Source organism: Carassius carassius, chromosome 38, assembly GCF_963082965.1.
Source record: "Carassius carassius chromosome 38, fCarCar2.1, whole genome shotgun sequence".
NCBI lineage: Eukaryota > Metazoa > Chordata > Actinopteri > Cypriniformes > Cyprinidae > Carassius > Carassius carassius.
Window position 1 is genome coordinate 25,840,892 of NC_081792.1, and position 21,252 is coordinate 25,862,143.

The following is a 21,252-nucleotide window of genomic DNA, read 5'->3' on the forward strand; positions in this document are numbered from 1 at the left end:
AGTTACGTATATAATACTGTACAATTTTGACATCTAAATGAACTCTCAGGAAAGTTGTTTACCACTGGAAAACTTAGCCTTCTGCTGTCACACATACAAATTTGGCGCTTTGATGTTACACGTAATAACCAATGACGTGTGTGCGGTATTCTTAAACTCTGCCTTCTTCTGGCTATATAAACGTAATGCAAACTGTGTCTAAGTACATTTTTTTTAAGTAATAAATACTCACATACTCCTCCTATGTTGTTTAGAATGACAACAATGTTGTTTAATGTTCTCTAACATAAAATTAATATAATTATATATATACATGAAAAATAAACAACGGGCATAGCTATATTTCAATTGTGGAAATATAAGTGTATCAGAAACCACATACCAACATTTGGTAGCATCTTTATAGATTTAATTAAGCGCTTAATTTGTAACCCTTTACTTGTAACTGTGTTATTATTTATTTGTCTTGTTTTGTTTCTTTAAAAACTGCAATAATAAATAGCCTTACTGCAAACTTTTATTTTATATTTGGTTAAAATAAGTTAATATACTAATGGGCTGCAGTTCAATAATCCTTCATCGGGGTTAGTCTGATTCACTGAGAGCCACGGACTACACATTTGGATCCCTTATCCAAAGAGCACCAGTATGATCTCTTATGTATGAATTGTGACTGTTTAGCACTTCCTTTCACCATTTGTTGAAAATGACTTCATTTTTAAGGGCTTCGAATGGAAAGTGTCACAAACCTAATGAAGCATACAGTGAAGCACACAGTGATGTTGAGGGGCTAAATGCAAAATGCTGTCTGTTTCAGGATTCATCTGTTTATCGTTTCCCAAAGCAACTTTGTCCAGGAATAACACTGAGATATAAATGATACCAAAAGAGCATTCTGATACTATTCAATCTAAAACAGCTCCACTTGTATACAAATTTCTTTGGGCTTTTGTCTCCAAGGCAACAGCGGGCTATCTCTCTAAAAAGATGATGGTTTGTGTTGGCATGGTAACCACATTGTAATCTCATTGCTTTTATAGAACCAGGCACAAAACACAAATGTCAGAATAATAATAATAATAATAATCATTATTAATCTAATCTCTGTGTTTAGGAACCTGACAGAAAAGTAATTTAGCTGGAAAAGCTTTGGATCTTGTATTTTTGCAACAGTGGGTTTTGCAGGGGTGGATGATTGTGTGGGACACCACATGCTGGACTTTGAAAACACACAGAGTGTGTGGGTGCTGTTTCAATACTGCATGAAACCCCACAGGTTGTGTTCTGCACTGTCTCCTCTTTATAGTTTCCATTTGTGCATCAGAGAAAACACGCATTCGCAACAGTATACCATTTATTGGAATACCTACAGTATGCAGGGACACTGCTTGACATGTCCACTATTCATATGTCAGAAGTAGGCTATAAAAGTATATATCAGAAGTGTCATATATATTATCATTGGATATTCTCACTGTCTATTATCCAATGATAATATATATGACACTTCTGATATATACTTTTATAGCCTACTTCTGACATATGAATAGTGGACATGTCAAGCAGTGTCCCTGCAGGGTACGACTAAAATTGAAACCGAGACAGAAAAACAAACAAACAATAAATAAATAAATGTGAATTTAAATAATATATATAACAATCTTTTTATTTCAGTTTTGCAAGGGACCTTTTTTTTTATTTAACTAGATGTAGTAAAAACAATTTTTTTAAACTGAAATAAAAATGAATAAAAACTAAACAAATATGTAAACAAAACTACTAAAAATGACAAAACACTGAAAAATGACTACAACTTTAATAAATATTATAATGAAAAAAAATAAAAAGAGAATAAATAATATTTTTGAAGGTTAAGCACCTCTTTTCAAACAAAGTTTAATTCAAGGCATAGATTAAATATAAATTAAACACTTTTATTTAAAAAAAAATGTGATTCAAAATAGTTACCACATGGTACTCCAAGGTGCTTAAAACAACATTGTTTTATGTTCCAGAACACATAATATCATACCTTTTAATCATTTTAACTGTATTTTAATATGTTATTTTATATTATAAAAGTGTATAAGTAGCACTACATGGAGACAGTTGCATCAAATGGCAATACTGCCATCTTGTGTTGAAATATAAAATATTTAATTCGCATGTAACAAATAAACCAATCCAAAACAGGAAAACTTTTTAAAACATTGTTTTTTAACATATAAATACATATAAAAATTGATTTATATAAACAATACCCTATTACACCGTTACACAAAATGAAACAAAAGCATTGAGTAAATGTTATATAAACAAGTCAATCTGTAATATCATTTATAACATCGTAACAGTATTTAAGCCTAAACTCAAAAAGTCATCTCTCGCTCTGTAGCACACAAAAGCCGAGTTTGTCCTGGTACGCGCACGCATGCGTGAACACGTACGACGCTATGCGTACACTCGAGGGGGGAGGGGCACGTAAACAGAGAATTCCAAAAAGGAAGGGAGTGTTTCTTTCAACTGACAAACCAATACATCAAGGTATGCTTTAAAAAGCTCGTTCTGAAATTGTGCATCCTCGGTTTACAGATTTTTTAGTCGTTCTGCTGGCGTGTGGGTTTTATTTACTCTTTTGAATCTGCATCCTCGTGCATTTACCATTTTCATCCCAACGCAGCGCCATTACTGTAACGTTACAGGGCAAAATGGACAAAATGGCCATTTTCGACTATATTGTGTTTTACGTGCAATTCTGTTCGCGTGCGTTAGTAAAATGTGTGCAGGTGTGCCTTTATGCGCGTTATTCGCGGCATATATCCATAAAGACTATATGTGGAGCATATAAACAATTAGAATGTTTCTCTTTTCGTGTTAATTTGCTGTGCCTTTATGTCCAGCGCGTGTTTGTCGACGTGTTTTTCTATGCACGAGATTCCATTTGCTAACTAGAGGTTATGGTAGTTCATTTCAGGTGTCCAAACCAATGCATTAAAATCCTGTAATTTTATAAATATCCACATTGCAGTGCATTATAAAGTAATAGACAATGCGACGTCGTGTCCCAGCTTAGATGCATACAACATTTTCGAAAATAAATGAAATCCTTTGTTTATATATATGTACTAACGTTACCAGTCAAAAGTTTGGTATCAGTTAGAATTGTAATGTTTTTTAAATGAGTGTCATATGCTCATCAAGGCTGCATTTATTTGATCAATACAATATAAAATAACGGTTTCTATTTTAATATCCTTTAAAATATAATTTATTTCTGTTATGCAAAGCTGAATTTGTATCGGCCATCACTCCAGTAGAAAGTGTTACATGATCCTTAAGAAATCATTCTAATATGCTGATTAATTATTAGAATTATCAATGTTGGCAACAGTTGTGCTGGAAACGGCAATACTTTTTTCAGGATTCTTTGATTAATAAAAAGGTAAAAGAATAGTATTTATTATTATTTAACAATATAAATCTTTGGTATCACTTCTTAATAACTTAACACATCCTTGCTGAATAAAAGTTTTAATTTCTTTCAAAAAAAATGTTACTGCCCCCAAATTACTGAACTGTAGTGTATATTGTTAGAAAAGATTTCTATTTTAAAATAAATGCTCTTCTTTTTAGCTTTTTATTCATCAAAGAATCCCGAAAAAGTATCACAGGTTAAAAAAACAAATATTCAGCAGCACAACAGTGTCCAGCACTGATAATAAATCAGCATTATATAATGATTTCTGAAGGATCATGTGACACTGACGACTGGAGTGATGATGCTTAAAATTCTGCTTTGCATCACAGGAATAAATTACATTTTAATGTATATTAAAATAAAAAATGTTATTTACATTATTATAATATTTTACAATATAAATTTTTTATCTTGTATGTTTGATCCGATAAATGCAGCCTCGATGAGCATAAGAAAAAAAAACATAAAAAATAGTTTTGACCGGCTGTGTGTGTGTGTGTGTGTATATATATATATATATATATGTATATGTATGTATAAATTCATGGAGTCTATATTTATTGGCAGGTTAGAATCATGCCCATTCGCCGATCAGCTGCAGCCCCACCCAAAGAGGATGCACCCCCTGCAAATGCCCCTGACGGAGGTAAGTATTGCCCCTTACCTGGTACATTAGCCATATTGAGCCGGAATAATGACAGTCCACATAGACAAAAGGACTTCATAAGGAATAATTCACCCACAAATAAAGTCTGTCATTATATGCTAAAATTATACTGGAACACACGCAGCTTGGCACTGAAATCCTTCCCTGAAATGATATGGCTTCAGGAGAGTTTATAAAATAATGCACAGGTGGTATGAATTTTGCACGTATTTTTCTGTGCATCTCATTGTTTTCGGTTCTACAGATGCTCCTGCCGAAGGTACTGCAACTGTAGTTGAGAAGGAGAAGGAGAAGGAGAAAGATCCGGCACCTACAGAACCTGAAACCAAGGAGGAAAAGAAAGCAGGAGATGAAGGAGAGGAGGTAACCGCTGATGATGAGGAGCAGGCCAAAGACGAAGGAGAGACACCTGATGAGGGGGAGAAAGCTGAAGAAGCTGCAACTGAACAAGGGAAGAGCAAGAAGAAAAAAGCCAAGGAGGTTGTGGCCAAAATGTAGGTCTGGATGTTGTACAAAAAAATTACTTTATTATTTAAGCATTTGATAAATCATGCTCATTTCTGGCTTTTGCTCAAATGTTGCAGTGACAAGGAAGATGACAAAGGGAAAAAGGTGAAAAAGAAGATTCCTGCTTGGGCGACCATTTCTGCCAACAAACTGGCTTCAACCTCTCTTTCCCAGCCCAGAGTTGAAGAAATCATGATAGAAGCAATTGAGGTCTGGTTCAGAATTGAGCTATTCAATTACCTTTTAGAGAGGATCTGATTGACTTTTCAATAAGTTTCTGTCCACTAATCAGTTGTTTTAAAGGTTTTAGTTGTTAAAATGTATAGAGTGCAGCAGTGATGACATATATTTGTAGGTCAACGTTAAAGTTAGCAACAACCTGGTTCCCTTAAAAAAAGACAAATAGGATTATTCCATTGGCTTTTGAATTATTGAAAAAAAAAAATAGGCTCTGTGGACTACAAATGTTTATGATAATTACATGTTTTGTTATACATGATAATCAGAAATGAGCACAACTTTTATGCACAAACTTAAGTTTGAAGCCTAAATACAATCAGCAGAAGTGGGAAGTTAAACGTAGGCTATAAACAAACTACATCACAGTCACACGACTTTAACATCACCGTCATTAAGCATCTTTAAAGAACTCTTTTGAACTTCCCGGCAACCTCTGTTTAACCTCAGAGTTAAAAAAATTGTAAGTGAGGTATTACTGTAGTATTTTATGTTGTAGAATAATAAAATGAGAAAATCTCTTTAGTTTGATTTAACCACAGATCTTATTTAAGGCATTTAAGCTAAAGCTCATTAAAAAAAAAAACTGTGATTTTAAGACGATGAAAATAAAAGTGCAAGAATTGCTCTGTTTTAGGACTCTGTTTTCAATTCTTTGCAAATCAAAGAATCCAAAAATTGCCGACTCATATGTACATCTTTACAATCTACTTACAGAGTTGCAAAGAGCGGAGTGGCATGTCTACGATCACCATTATGAAATATGTTATGAAGAAATATCCATCTGTGGAAATGGACAAAAAGACCAAGAACCTCTACAAGAGGGCTCTGAAGCGAATGGTTGAGAAGGGCACTGTCAAACAGGTCATTTGCAACTTAATACTTGAATATTTCTTGTTTTATAAGTCAAAAGCTAACTTTGTCTCATCTTTACACACAGCTGAAAGGCAAAGGCTTCTCTGGAAGCTTCGCCATTGGGAAGGTATCAACACGTCACTTGTTTGTTGTCTAAGTTGTTGAACATTGCTGAGGCACACGAGGTTGAGTACTTTTTGTCATCATTTTTGAATCTTTCATTTTGTCGCTGCAGAAGCTAGCTGCGTCTGCAGGGCCGAAAGAGACGCTGGGAGAGTCTCTGCCCCTGATCATCACCCGCCTCTGTGAACCCAAGGAGGCTTCCTACATCCTGATCAAGAAGTACCTGGAGCAACACTTCCCACAACTCAACGTGGATAGCAGGTCATTACCGACTTGTGTTTAGAATACAGTAGACTACAGTTTGAATCTAAAAGAATTTACTTAACATTAGGAATTAAATACTGAATTCAGAAGTTTGGGGTTTGTACGATTGTTGAGTGTTTTGGAAAGAAGTCTCATCTGCTTACCAAGGCTGCAACTATTTGATCAGAGATACAGTAAAAACTGTAATACTGTGCAATCGTTCTAATATGCTGCTCAAAAATATTTCTTATTTTTAGCAATGTTGAAAACAGTGATTGAAGGATTGGGTTGTTCTCTATATCTCTCCAAGGCCTGAGGTGTTGAAGAACTGCCTGCAGAAATCTGTGGAAAAGGGCTACTTGGAGCAGATCACTGGAAAGGGAGCCTCTGGAACATTTCAGGTTAGTTAACAGTCTGAATTGCTCAGCGCCTAAAAGCAGGTTTGATCAGACTCTACATTTGCCTTTGACAGTTGAAGAAAGCTGGGAATAAAGTGCTCTTGGGTGGCGGACTGCTGGAAGACGCAATAGTGGCCGCCATTACAGCCATGAATGAGCCAAAAACCTGCAGCATCACCATACTGCGCAAATTCCTAATGGAGAGACAGAAGGAGCAGAATAACTTTTTTGTCGGTACGGTACACAAGCTCCTCACTTATCATAGGCTAGGGAGCGTTTTCAGTCTCTGAGGACTGAATTAAGTCATATCTGTTTGTACTTGCTGTTATGGATAATTTTTATAATTATTTTCCATCTTCTTGCCAGTGCCAAACCTGAAGAGAACCTTGCAGAAGTGTAAAATGATGGGATGGATGGAGCAGATTTCTGGACATGGACTCAGTGGGTCATACCAGCTAAGCTATCCATATTATCCAAGGTAAGTTTAGCTCCCCCTAAGCCAGCTTATTATTGCTAACTAAAACTAAAAGTGTAAAAAAAAAAGTAGTTTTTGGTAACTGAAATAAGAGGAAATACAATGAAATATAATTAGTAGTTGACAAAATATTGCCTTGGCAGCTAGCTGAAATAAAAGACGAATTTTTTTTTTAATAAAACTAAAATATGTTTTAAGTACTTAAACTAAAACTTAAATGAAAATACATTTAAGCTGAATAGAAATATGGAAAACCTGTACAAATGACTAGCACATAAGAAATTACTGAATTTAAAATTAAACTGAAGATAAAAGCTGATTCAAAGTATATAATGAATTATAGAATAAGCAGTAATAAAATAACATTGCCATAAACAAAATGTACTTTTGGGCTTTTCACACTTGCGGTCCTTAATGCAGGTTTATTGCATTGTTTTGTTTTACACAAAAGAAACTCTTACAGGTTTGGGGTGAACTTGGATTGTTTGCACATAGTTGTTTCTTGAGGTAGTTTTTAAATTAGTTGATTTTGTCATAGAAGTGTCATAAAGGCATTCTATGAGATGATGCAATTACATAAACTTGAAAGAACAAATGATCTGTCTCTCCTCTCTGCAGTCCGGCAGTTCTGTTTCCAGAAATGATGGCAAAACTTAAACAGAAGGAAGGACAGAAGGAAGGACAGAAGCTCAAACGCAAGAGAAGTGTTGAATCTGATGAAGAATCTGAAGAAGCGGCAGAGGAAGAATCTGAAGAGGAAGAATCCGATGAGGATGAGCCTCCCCGAAGAAAGAGGTAAAGCCTATCACATCACAGTATCAATATAGATATTATCTGATACTCAAACTGTATCTAGAGATTATATTGTCATAGAGACTTTTGGCTTGGACAAGGCTAAACATGCTTTTTGTTTGTCCGCAGGACTCAGCGTGCAAAACGAACGTCTGCGTCGAAAGCTCGTCAAAATAAAAGGGCTAAAAAAGTCAGCAGAAAACCTGCTTCAAAGAAATCAGTTGCATCAGCCAAGAAAGCCCCTCCACCAGCCAAGAAAGCCCCTCCACCAGCCAAGAAAGCCCCGCCACCAGCCAAGAAAGCCCTGCCACCAGCCAAGAAAGCACCTCCACCGGCCAAGAAACCAGCCGCTGCGAGCAAAGCAGTGTCTCGAAAGGCACCAGAGCCTGTCAAAGCCACACCAGTCAAGAAAGCCGCCATGACCAGTAAACCGAAAACACCAGTAGCCAAAAAGATGACAAGCAGGGGGTCCAAACGGCCATCGCCCAAAGCAGCTAAGAAGGAGGCAACTGAATCTGCTGTGAAAGCTAAGCCAGCCGCCCGCAAATCACTCCGAGCTCGGAAATGATTCCGGCGCCTTCTGATGGCAGAAAAGATCAACTGTTGCTGCGTAGACTGCAGTGCTGGCTATTTTCTCCTCTTATTTTTGTAGAAACTTCCATGTTCTCCTTGTCTTGGGCCCTCTGATGAATATACGTAGGACCTCTTCAAAGTTATTCTGCCATTTAAGTACAGGCATTTTATGTTCAATATTCTTAAATTACAGGTAAAGAAATAGAGTAGAAATGCTACTGTTTGTGTTAAGATGCTCATTCAGGTCACCATTAAGAGAACGTTGAGAAGGAGCTGTTCTCAGTTGTGTATCAACAAAAAAAATCTATTATTTAAAGTTCTCGTAGTCAGTCTTTCTGTAGAGGCAAGCATTTCAGTTTTTCAGCCACCCCTTTCTCATCAGTGTTCAAGAAACCTCTTTTCGTAAGTTTTATTTCGGTCATGTTTTGTGAAGTTACTGTTGTAATAAAAAAATTAAAAAAAAACATTTTGTTGATTTTGGCTCTTTCGTCTAAGTCAAAGTAAAGAACGATTATTGATGCCTAACTTTAAGTTGAACCGTCTACCTGAATGCAAAATTGGATTTATTAAGATGCATTAAAGAAACGTTGGCATCCATATCCACAACTGTCTTTTTGTTCTGTATAGTCTATGAAGAAGAATATAAGTTGAAAAGATTTTCCGAGCACATTTGACACACTATTAACCCGGTCATACTCTTGTGTGTTAGTTTATCAGGGGGTTAGATGTAATTTTATGAGCATTGCTCAACTTACCGTGTGCATGCATGTAACTGATATACTTTTCTGTAGTCCTTAATAAAGTGACTATATTTGTACTTCATTGTTTGGCCTTTTTTCTTCTTCTTTTTATTGGGGGGGGGGGGGTGGTTTGGTTTAATACCCAGTTAAGATTAATGATAAAATATTAAATGACTTTAACTCTGAAACACAAGGTTTGTGTCATTATCACAGCAGTCTATATTAATGTGAAATTCGTCATCTTGTTCTAACATGCACTTAAAGAATGCTTTAATTCAGTCGACTTTGAAATGTTTGCATGAAACAACATATCTTCTGACTTGCTTTGACTTGACTTGGTGCTTACAGTTTCCTATCGTTCACAATCATCAAAGGTTTTACAGAACCAGAGATCGCAGTTAATATATATATATAGGTTATATATTATGAACTAATTATGATGACTAGTATTAAGAATAATTACTATATACATATATATATTTTAACAAATCAATTTTATATAACCAATATTTTAACTATAGATACTCAGACCTTAGTTAAAAACCATATATTGTAGTTTTTTTTCAGTTGTTTTCTTTTAATTAATAATCGAGCGGAATTGCAAATTAAATCAGTTCAGTCCAAAAAGATTTAATTCTCATTTTTATAGTATAAATGGCAGTTTGCGAACCCAAAAGGTAATTTTTTTTATGTCTCCGCGAACATGGGTGACGCCCAAACAAATCTATATTCTGCAAAATTCTGCACTACACTATTATTTATTTATTATTATTTAGAGTTATTATTATTATTATCTTTTTCTTTTTATATATATATATATATATATATATATAAAAAAGACTGAATCAATTGGTGTGTATTATTAAATGAATCAGTTTCAGCGATTTATTTCTGATTTCCTTTCTACTTCAAGGAGTCGGGATTCGGGAAATCAGACTGTTTGACTCACTTCAAAGAGTCGGAGATCCCGAAAAGAGTGAACTGGGCATCGAAGAGTCTTGTCAAATCTTTCCCAATGAATCTTCTCCGGCTCTGGATAGGCGGGATTTAGAGGATTAAGGTGAGTCAGGATTGCAAACCCCGGAGGATAATCGGCCCGCCCCGCCAGGTTCAGTCGCGTGGACAAATGTTTGTAAGTTTGGATTTGTTTCATGTCTGTTTTACTGTTACTTCAGCCACTTTCTGTATCCTCACGGTGTTGTTCAAGTATTAAAGCGTTGTTATTTCAGAAAGTTCAAGAAGAAATAACGTTTTCTTCCATTTTTTTGTATGAAATCGGTTTGACTGTGTCTCAAAACACACTTTCATTTTGGCCAGTCTTTTCACCGTATAGCTGGTTTTTGAGATATGCAGCCTGTATCTTTGAGGAATGTGTGCATTTACCGTTGTAAATGTTAAGAGAGTGTTGCTTTAATAACCTGTTATCTTACTTTCACTAGTTGTACTGCGCTGTTCTACCTTAAATTGAAATGTTGGAGGAGTGTGGCTTATCTTATTTTGACAAATATGCTGACCTATTTTTTTTCTTCTCCTTTTTTTTTTTTTTTTTTAAACAGTAGATAAGGCAAAGGCTCAGATTGAGACATGGATGAGACTGCTAGCAAGGAGCATGGAATTGTTACAAGATCTGCCGAGGTGAAAATGTTTTTGGTTAATTTTTTTTTTTGGTTAATTTTTCATGCCACACATTGGCATGATTATATCTTGTAAACATCTAACAGTTCTGTTTACTGTGTAAAAACTCCATAATTGTCTAGTATGTTGGCTCATTTCCTGTGGATGACAGTTGTTTGGATGATCAGATTCAGCAGCTGCACACTCAGCTGAAGTCTTTCAAGGTAATTAATTGGTGCGCAGTTAAATGACCTTTTTCATATTTGTTTTCTATACAAAAGTTTGGACACTTGACTTAATTTGTTTTTAATGCTCTTGAAAGGCTTTTGGTCTAAATACATTTGCTTATGTGCATGCAATTAGTTTTATAGAGAAATATAAATGATGGACATATTAATGAGTATTTCATCATTTTAATGACTTTGCTATTATTGTAAAATGTCAAAATATTTATTTATATAGCGCTTTATACAGTAAAGATGTTTTAAAGCAGCTTCACAGGAATAAACAAAGTAAGAGTATTAAAGAAAGAGTTCACTTCGAGAATGGAAACATTTCTTATTTACTCACCCTGTGACATACATGATGTGCATGTCTTTCTGTCTTCAGACACAACGTAATTAAGGTTTTTAAAGAAAACATTCCAGGATTGTTCTCCATATAGTGGGCTTCAATGGTGGCCAATGGGCTGAAGGTCCAAATAGTTTTCCTTAAAAAACTTAATTTCTTTGTGAGTCACAAATTGTAACTGAAGACAGAAAGATATGAACATCTTGGATGACACAGGGGTGAGTAAATTATCAGGAATTTTTTATTGAGGAAGTGAACTAATCCTTTAATGTTGCAAATGTCTCCAGTTATAAAATGAATAGAATATCATCTGTTAAACTGCTCTGAAAACACAGTTGTGTCAATGGTTAGCTCGATCTAGCTCTGTATTTATTCAGCTTAATTAAATGAAAAATTAAATGTAGAAAATAATCCAAATGTATATGGTTTATAAACATCTGTGTCCGCAGTACTGCAAGAGCAAGCGAACAGTCTCATTGAGATTCTCTGTCAAGGGAGTCAAAGTTTATGATGAAGATGAAACGGTAAGATCGTCTTTGGATTTCTGACATTCTGACATTGTGTGTGTCATATGGTTGAACTCTGTCATGCATCTCTTCAGACGCTCCTCATGGCTCACGCCATGTGTCGAGTCTCACTATCCACCTCCCGTCCGTCTGATGCCCAGTTTGCCTTTGTCTCCCATAATCCTGGAAATTCTGATGCACAGCTCTATTGCCACCTCTTCAGGGCCAGACATGCCCGAGCTGTAAGCATTAACATGATGAAACCCAGCAAATGTTTTGTGGTTGATGTGTTAATCACTTCAGTTATAAAGCGTCATATTGTGTTTGTAATATTGCACATGTCGGCTCTAGTATCAAGTCACATTAGTGATATTATTAGTGCCAAGTTTCACGATATACCCTCCACTAGATAGGATTAAATTAAAAATGAGAATAACTCATCAACCACTGTAAGAATTTAATTTCTTTTTTTTTCTCAAATACAGGCCCAGTTCCTGAACCTGCTGCTTTGCCGCTGTTTCCAGCTGTATTTTCTGGAGAAGCACCCAGAGGAAGCACAGGACGAGTGTTCAGGGAAGAAACCAACTCAAACCCCATCATTGCTTAATCAAGGATTCCCTCTCAGTGTTAGTGCCTTGGTGTCCTTCCGCAGAGCCCCAACACAAGGCCTACTGCCGGGGGCAAAGGTTTGTTCTCAACACATCTAGCATATTTTGCTTTGAAAATTTTCAAGGTTATGAAAATCTATATAAAGGAAATCGATACAATTGGCATTGAAACAAGCACTAGTTTGATTTTAATTGAATAAAACTCACGTATACAACACAATGAGGGTAAAGGAACTCAAAAAAAAAAAGCAAATGAAAATGTACTTTTTTTTTTTTTTTTTAAATGTTTTTTAAAAAATGATTTTTAAAATGTGTCTAAAATGTCACAAGTAGTATTTTATATAGATGCATTCCGCTATTACAGTACAAATACAAACTAATGTATTGCCCTCTAGTGGTTGGACAGTTAGCTGCAGACTGGTGTCAAACAGGACTATTAAACATTATTGAAAGCAACAAATATTACTTCCAAGTACTATTAAAATATGCAAGTTTCTGAACAATACAAGTAACAAAGAACCATGTCAATGAGCATACATGCTTGATTGCACACTAACATGCACCAAGTATTGGGTCAGTATTAAAAAATTAATACTTTTTATTCAGTGATCAAGTGACCGTAAAGACATTTGCAATGTTACAAAAGATTTACATTTTAAATCAATGCTGTTCCCTTGAAGCTTATATTCATCAAAGAAAACAATGTATGTAAACTTAAAAAGCTGCCGAAAAACCCTCAAAATCCCTTTTGAAACTGCCTGAGAAAAAAATCCTTAACCGAAATTCCTGAGTTTTTCCAACAGTTCGAATGCTGGACTGTTCTGCAGTGTGTTCATCTTGATTTCCCTCAACAGGTGTTCTCGCAGCCGAGCATGGAGCAAGTCAGCAGTCCTGAAGAGGCCCCCACTTCCTCTCCGACTTTAGTTCGTAAAATGGCAATTCGAACTAAAGTGCTGCGCTCAGGAGCGTATCGCTCTTTTACATTTACTCCCACAAAACAGCGCCACCTGCAGGATAAACTGAGTGCACCACAAGGTGGGATAAGTGTTCATAGAACACTTTCAAAACTGAAAGATTTCATTAGGTAATGCAAACATCTAGTTAAGGTGGCTGGTTTAAGACACAGTGGGTTAATTTATTATACTGATCATTTCTCTTTGGTTTTGGTGGTTGCGGAGTCAAAAAGGTGGTGGGGATCTCCATAATATGGATCTTTTTTTTTTAATCTTATACATGTATATCTTTTTTTCCAGACAGTAATATGTGTGCTACTCCTGAATATTTTTATAAAAATGATTTTCTAAAATAAGACTGAACTTGTGGTCAGTCCACACTAAGATTGCTGCAAAGTTTTCTTTTGCCAAAGAAAACAAACATGGACATAGCATTTGTGAAACTTATGAGAACTTGATTCCTGTGGGAATCTGAAGAATCTTTTCTTTTTGTGAAACAGAAAAGGAACAGGCCAGTGCAAAAGCATTCAAGTCTCCCAGTTTGGCCGAGACAGAAGAAGCTCTCGCTCAAGCAGTGTGGTGCTGGGCTGGCGTGTCTAGGTCAGTATTGGTGCACTAAGACAATGAAAAGTTATTCTGGCATATTTAAAGGAACAGTTCACTCACAAATAATTTGCTGACTATTTACTCACTCTTAGGCCATCCAATATATAGATCTGGATAAATTTAAAGTTACGTCATTGCTCCCCAGTGGATCCTTGGCAGTGAATGGGTGCCATCAGAATGAGTCCAAACAGCTGATAAAAACATCACAATAATTGACAAGTAATCCACATGACTCGTGTTCCATCAGTTAATATCTTGTGAAATTGAAGGCTGCATATTTGTGTGAACAAATCCATCAAGTTTTTGACTTTAAACTGTTCCTTCCAGCTACAATAAGAATCCTCTATACATAATCGTCTACATATAACATTTCTTATATTAAGTATAGAGGATTCTTATTGTAGTGAAAGTAATCTAGTCTGAGTCCATAGAGAAAAATGCCCAGATCAAGCACCATTCTCATACACAAAAAATGTCCAAAACAACAAGGGATGGATGTTTGTACTTTTATTATAGAAGTTATTATTGTTATTAGATTTGTTTCTTACAAAAAAAGCAGCTTTTTGCTTCACAAGATGTCAGTTAATGGACTGGAGTCGTGTGGATTACTTCTAAGTTATTGTGATGTTTTTATCAGCTGTTTGGACTCTGATTCTGACGGCACCCATTTACTACAGAGGATCCATTGGTGAGCAGGTGATGTAATGCTAAATTTCTCCAAATCTGATCGTTTAAGAAAAAACTCAATGTCTTGGATTGCCTGAGGGTGGGTACATTTTTTGCTAATTTTCATTTTTCAACCACAGTAGTCTCAATGCTTTATTATTTATAAAAAAAAATTAAGCAGAATCTCTTAATAGTGACACTTGCATATTTCTCCAGATTGCCTAATTCTATTCTGAACACATTTAAGATTTTATTCTGTCATTTGTAAATTTTAGGCTCCAATGTAATCCCCTGATTTTGGGTGATTACAGCCAATAACTATATCTTCAATGAATCTATTTCTAAATAAGCTAGGAATTAATTCTTCATTGCTTTTAATATGGTATGTGTAGTCCAGAAATCAGAGTCTCAGATTTTCTTTACAGCGACTGTAGTTCCTCACTTCTGGCAGATGATGTCTTGGGTGCCTTCCTGCTATGTCCTCATCCCAAAAAGCCCAGCCGTGGGTCTCTTATAGTCCGCTTTCCCTCAGGACTGGTAACTCATTTGATTAAGAATTCCAAGGGGAAGTTCCGGCTCGAGGTGAGCAAAGATGGAAACTTTTTCAGTAGTCTTTTGTCTTCCTTGCTTCACTCTTAAACCATGTGTCTGAAGTAAATTGCAGTAAATGTTTAATTTTCCTTTACAGAAGTGCAACATTGACTTTGAAAGCCTTGCTGCTTTGATCGAGTACTACACAGAGTTCAGTGAGGAGCTGGAATGTTCTCTGAGCTGGTCTCGCGTCAACCACTGCTACGATTGGGAAGAGATGGTGAATAAGAGTTCACGTTCACTGCAGGACAACAAGAAAGGCACATTCAAAAACCAAAGTTGGGTTTGAGTCCTGTCTTGTATGGACTTTTTTTTTAATATAATTTTCTTTTAATCATTTTATACTGTATATTTTACTTGGTTTTAAATTTTATCGAGCTGCTGACATTACTAAACCTTCCTAACAAGGATCTTAAATCACTGGCACTTTTTTTGTTTTTGATATTTTGAAGGGGCACTTCTGTTTTGCCTGCTGGGAACAATCTTAACTCACTTAAAGCACTCATGTTATTGTAGTTTGTTTTTGGTTTAAATTTGTGTTCTTCTGAAACGAGCACTTCTGTTTTTCATGTAAATGTCAGATTTAAATGTAAACTTGACAACTATTTCGAAGGTGCAGACTGTTTCATGTACCATGTCTTATGTCTTTTTAGTGATTACATTAACGCATCCAGTAAATGATTTCTCTCTCTCTCGCTGGCTTTATCTTAATGTTTTGTAACTCTTGCACACTGCACCTTTCTATTGTTAGCTTTGCACCAATGTAAACTGAGTGTCTTTGCCTCTTTGCATAAACTGACTGATTATACAGTCATTTTGTCTCCTTTTCTTGTATAGCTTTAATATTCATTACTTTGAAAGAAACCAGTGGAATACTGCTATGTAACCAGCTATGTAGATATGGGAGAGTTTCATTTATAGATATATAAATGTGCGTGTCTGTATGGGAGAGAGTGGGAAAGAGAATTGCTTTGTGTACATAAAAGAATGTAAAGTTGAAAATCATTGATATAATTGGTATTTTTTATCCTATTTTTTAAATTATGTATTTACATTTAATCATTTAGCAGACGCTTTTATCCAAAGCGATTTACAAATGAGAACAATAGAAGCAGTCAGGTAAACAAGAGAACAAAAGCAGTATACAAGTGCCATGACAAGTCTCAGTTAATGTAGTATAGAACGCATAGCCATAGATCTTTTTTTTATATATATAAAAAGACAAGAAAAGTGCTGGCGAAAAAGATGAGTCTTTAGATGTTTCTTGAAAATGAGTAAAGACTCAGCTGTATGAATTAAGATTGGGAGGTCATTCCACCAGCTGGGCACAGTCCAGGAAAAGGTCCGTGAGAGTGATTTTGAACTTCTTTGGGATGGCACCACAAGGCGTCGTTCACTTGCAGAGCGCAAACTTCTGGAGGGCACATAAAATTTGAGTTTAGGTATGTTGGTGCCGTGCCAGTGGTCGTCTTGTAGGCAAGCATCAGTACCTTGAATTTGATGCGAGCGGCTACTGGTAGCCAGTGTAACCTGATGAGGAGAGGAGTAACATGAGCTTTTTTTGACTCATTGAAGACAACCCTCACTGCTGCATTCTGGATCAATTGCAGAGGCTTGACAGTACATGCAGAAAGGCCCGCCAGGAGAGCATTACAATAGTCCAGTCTGGAGAGAACAAGAAGTTGGGTGGCTTGCTCTGACAGAAAGGGTCTAATCTTCCTAATGTTGTATAAGGTAAACCTGCAGGACCGGGTCGTTGTCGCAATGTGGTCTGTGAAGCTTAACTGATGATCCATCACAACTCCTAGGTTTCTGGCTGTCCTCAAAGGAGTAATGGTTGATGACCCCAGCTGTATAGAGAAGTTGTGATGAAACAATGGGTTAGCTGAAATCACAAGGAGTTCTGTCTTCGTAAGGTTAAGCTGAAGGTGATGGTCATTCATCCAGCTAGAAATGTCACTCAGACAGGCTGAAATGCAAGCAGCTACCATTGGGTCATCTGGCTGGAATGAGAAGTAGAGTTGGGTGTCATCAGCGTTGCAGTGATAAGAAAAGCCATGCTTCTGAATGACAGATCCTAATGACATCATGTAGATGGAGAAGAGAAGTGGTCCAAGTACTGAGCCTTGAGGAACCCCAGTAGCAAGGTGCTGGGACTTTGAAACATCACCCCTCCAAGACACACTGAAGGATCGGTCAGAGAGGTAGGACTTAACCCACAGGAGTGCAGTTCCAGAGATGCCCATCTTTCTGAGGGTGAACAGGAGAATCTGGTGATTAACAGTGTCAAAAGCAGCAGACAGGTCCAGTAAGATGAGTACCGAGGATTTTGAAGCTGCTCTTGCTAGTCGCAGGGCTTCAGTAACTGAGAGCAGAGCAGTCTCTGTTGAGTGGCCACTTTTGAAGCCAGATTGATTGCTGTCCAGGAGGTTGTTCTGTACAAGGAACATAGAAAGCTGGTTGAACACAGCTCGCTCAAGTGTCTTTGCAATGAATGGAAGAAGGGATACCGGTCTGTAGTTTTCAAGAAGCGCTGAATTTAGAGATGGTTTCTTGAGCAGTGGGCTTACCCGAGCCTGCTTGAATGCTGAGGGAAATGTTCCAGAGTGAAGAGAGGAGTTGATAATGTGAGTAAGAGAAGGTATGACTGAAGAAGAGATCGCTTGAAGGAGGTGAGTGGGGATCGGATCAAGTGGACAAGTAGTAGGATGATTGGACAGGAGAAGTTTGGAGACGTCCATCTCTGAGAGTGGGGAGGAGGAGAAAGAGTGTGCGTCGGTCATTGTGAAGTTGTCCTCAGTCTGCGGTGTGGAGAATTGGTCACTGATGGATCTTGTCTTATTTGTGAAGAAAACTGCAAAGTCGTCCGCTGTAAGAGTCGATGGAGGAGGTGGTGGCGGCGGATTAAGAAGAGAAGAGAAAGTCTTAAAGAGTGTCCGAGCGTCACAACAGCTGTTAATTTTGTTGTGGTAGTAGGATGTTTTAGCCGTGAAGACATTTGCAGAGAAGGAAGAGACTGATACACACTGAGGTCGGTAGAGTTTCTTGATTTCTGCCATTTCCTCTCTGCAGCCCTGAGTTTAGAGCGATGTTCACGGAGAACCTCGGACAGCCAGGGGGCAGATGGGGCGGTGCGTGCTGTTCTAGACAACAGTGGGCAAAAGTTGTCCAAGCAAGATGTTAAAGTGGAGCAAAGAGTGTCCGTAGCGCTGCTCGTGTCCAGAGCTGAAAACTGAGAGAGTGCAGGAAGTGAGGATGAAACCACAGAAGATAGGCGAGATGGAGAGAGTGAGCGTAGGTTCCGTCGAAAGGTGACCTGCGTTGGAGTGTGAGGCGCTTCAGGAGTAAGTGCTAGGTTAGCAGTAATGAGGAAGTGGTCTGTGGTGTGCAGTGGAGAAACTGAAGAGTTGTCCACAGAGCAACAGCACGTGTAGATGAGGTCCAGTTGGTTGCCTGATTTGTGAGTCGTAGTAGACACTAGCTTGAGATCAAATGAGGCGAGCAGAGTTTTGAAGTCAGCAGCCTGGGGTTTATCTAGGTGGATGTTGAAGTCACCAAGCAGTACCAGAGGTGTACCATCTTCAGGAAAGTTTTATAGCAGCACATCCAACTCCTCCAAGAAGTTTCCCAATTGACCTGGGGGATGATAAGTGACCACAAAGTGGATTTTAACAGGGTAGGTTACAGTAATGGCATGTGATTCAAATGAACCAGTACCTGTAGGTGATGGCTGAAGATCAAATTTCCATTCTTTTGATATAAGGAGACCCGTACCTCCACCCCTCCCAGTGGTACCTCCACCCCTCCCAGTTATAAGCATGAGCCCCGTCAGACTGGTCGTGGCGGAGGTGTTGCAACAATATATAGTGATATTCTCAATGTTACCCAGAAAACAGGATACAGGTTTAACTCTTTTGAAATACTTCTGCTAAATGTTACACTGTCAGACATGCAAAATAAATCTAATGTATCTCTTGCTCTGGCTACTGTGTATAGACCACCAGGGCCGTATACAGAATTCCTAAAAGAATTTGCAGATTTCCTCTCAGACCTTCTAGTTACAGTTGATAAGGCGCTAATTATGGGAGATTTTAATATTCACGTTGATAATGCAAATGATACATTAGGACTTGCGTTTACTGACCTAATAAACTCCTTTGGAGTCAAGCAAAATGTCACCGGGCCCACTCATCGCTTTAATCATACACTAGATCTAATTATATCGCATGGAATCGATCTTACTGCTATAGATATTGTACCCCAAAGTGATGATATTACAGACCATTTCCTTGTATCGTGCATGCTGCGTATAACTGATATTAACTATATGTCTCAGCGTTACCGTCTGGGCAGAACTATTGTTCCAGCCACCAAAGACAGATTCGCAAATAACCTGCCTGATCTATCTCAACTGCTATTTGTACCCAAAAATACACATGAATTAGACGAAATTACTGACAACATGGGCACTATTTTCTCTAATACATTAGAAGCTGTTGCCCCCATCAAATTGAAAAAGGTTAGAGAAAAACGTACTGTGCCATGGTATAACAGTAATACTCACTCTCTCAAGAAAGTAACTCGTAGTCTTGAACGCAAATGGAGAAAAACTAACTTGGAAGTTTTTAAAATTGCATGGAAAAACAGTATGTCCAGGTATAGACAGGCTCTAAAAACTGCTAGGGCAGAGCATATCCACAAACTCATTGAAAATAACCAAAACAATCCAAGGTTTTTATTTAGCACAGTGGCTAAATTAACAAATTACCAGACGCCACCTGATTCAAATATTCCACCAACGTTAAATAGTAATGACTTTATGAATTTCTTCACTGATAAAATAGATAACATTAGAAATACAATAGTGAATGTAGATTCTACAGCGTCTAACACTTCAGTTTCATCCATCGCACCCAAAGATAAACTGCAGTGCTTTACAAATATAGGACAGGAAGAGCTAAATAAACTTATCACTATCTAAACCAACAACATGTTTATTAGATCCTGTACCCACTAAATTACTAAAAGAGCTGTTACCTGTAGCCGAAGAACCGCTTCTCAATATCATTAACTCGTCGTTATCTTTAGGTCACGTCCCAAAACCATTCAAGCTGGCGGTTATCAAGCCTCTTATTAAGAAACCAAAACTAGATCCTAGTGTACTGGCAAATTATAGGCCTATTTCAAATCTTCCATTTATGTCTAAAATTTTAGAAAAAGTTGTGTCTGCTCAATTGAGCACCTTCCTGCATAAAAATGATCTGTATGAAGAATTTCAGTCAGGTTTTAGGCCCCACCATAGCACAGAAACTGCACTTGTTAAAATTACAAATGACCTGCTTCTTGCGTCAGATCAAGGCTGCATCTCATTTCTAGTCTTACTTGATCTTAGTGCTGCGTTCGACACCATAGATCATGACATACTCATAGATCGATTACAAAACTATACAGGTATTCAAGGGCAGGCTCTAAGATGGTTTAGATCCTACCTGTCCGATCGCTACCATTTTGTTTACTTAAATGGGGTGTCATCTCATTTGTCATCAGTAAAGTATGGAGTGCCACAAGGATCCGTCCTAGGTCCCCTTCTATTTTCAATATACATGTTGCCCCTTGGTAATATTATTAGAAAATACGGAATTAGCTTCCACTGTTATGCTGATGATACTCAGCTATATATCTCAACAAGACCAGATGAAACTTCCCAATTATCTAAGCTAACAGAGTGTTAAAAATGTAAAAGATTGGATGACAAATAATTTTCTCCAATTAAATTCGGATAAGACAGAGATATTAATTATTGGACCAAAAAACACCACACAGAATCTTGTAGATTACAATCTGCAACTAGACGGATGTACTGTTACTTCCTCTACAGTCAGAAATCTGGGTGTTATATTGGACAGCAATTTGTCTTTTGAAAATCATATTTCCAATGTTACAAAAACCGCATTCTTCCATCTTAGAAACATTGCCAAGCTACGAAACATGTTATCTGTTTCGGATTGAGAAAAGCTAGTTCATGCTTTCATGACCTCTAGACTGGACTA

The 21,252-nt window shown here is 37.2% G+C and overlaps 2 protein-coding genes across 3 annotated transcripts; both read left to right on the forward strand.

The window, feature by feature from the left end:
• The first annotated feature begins 2,398 nt into the window (after window positions 1-2,398).
• LOC132119652 (heterochromatin protein 1-binding protein 3-like) lies at window positions 2,399-9,165 on the forward strand. Its single transcript, XM_059529801.1, has 12 exons — window positions 2,399-2,544; window positions 4,046-4,124; window positions 4,390-4,639; window positions 4,730-4,862; window positions 5,607-5,753; window positions 5,830-5,871; window positions 5,980-6,128; window positions 6,421-6,511; window positions 6,583-6,742; window positions 6,875-6,986; window positions 7,602-7,778; window positions 7,905-9,165. Exons 2-12 carry the CDS (start codon window positions 4,055-4,057, stop codon window positions 8,341-8,343), a joined length of 1,770 nt encoding a protein of 589 aa, XP_059385784.1. The 5' UTR covers window positions 2,399-2,544; window positions 4,046-4,054; the 3' UTR covers window positions 8,344-9,165.
• An 898-nt stretch (window positions 9,166-10,063) lies between these two features.
• Window positions 10,064-16,117, forward strand: LOC132119653 (SH2 domain-containing protein 5-like). 2 transcript variants are annotated; one of them, XM_059529802.1, is made up of 10 exons: window positions 10,064-10,220; window positions 10,642-10,723; window positions 10,846-10,926; window positions 11,722-11,796; window positions 11,874-12,020; window positions 12,264-12,464; window positions 13,241-13,421; window positions 13,840-13,939; window positions 15,037-15,193; window positions 15,300-16,117. In XM_059529802.1, exons 2-10 carry the CDS (start codon window positions 10,673-10,675, stop codon window positions 15,489-15,491), a joined length of 1,185 nt encoding a protein of 394 aa, XP_059385785.1. In that variant the 5' UTR covers window positions 10,064-10,220; window positions 10,642-10,672; the 3' UTR covers window positions 15,492-16,117. The 2 variants fall into 2 exon arrangements, with proteins under 2 accessions (XP_059385785.1, XP_059385787.1); XM_059529804.1 differs by having other exon boundaries at window positions 10,645-10,723.
• Window positions 16,118-21,252: the final 5,135 nt, after the last annotated feature.

Bases quoted from the DNA above. Each gene is read 5' to 3' on its own strand.
- LOC132119653 (XM_059529802.1), top strand. From the start codon at position 10,673: ATGGATGAGACTGCTAGCAAGGAGCATGGAATTGTTACAAGATCTGCC. The intron at 12,021-12,263 runs GTAAGCATTAAC...TCTCAAATACAG, and splicing joins GGGCCAGACATGCCCGAGCT to GCCCAGTTCCTGAACCTGCT. The intron at 15,194-15,299 runs GTGAGCAAAGAT...TTTCCTTTACAG, and splicing joins AGGGGAAGTTCCGGCTCGAG to AAGTGCAACATTGACTTTGA.
- LOC132119652 (XM_059529801.1), top strand. From the start codon at position 4,055: ATGCCCATTCGCCGATCAGCTGCAGCCCCACCCAAAGAGGATGCACCC. The intron at 4,863-5,606 runs GTCTGGTTCAGA...ATCTACTTACAG, and splicing joins TCATGATAGAAGCAATTGAG to AGTTGCAAAGAGCGGAGTGG. The intron at 5,872-5,979 runs GTATCAACACGT...TTGTCGCTGCAG, and splicing joins GAAGCTTCGCCATTGGGAAG to AAGCTAGCTGCGTCTGCAGG.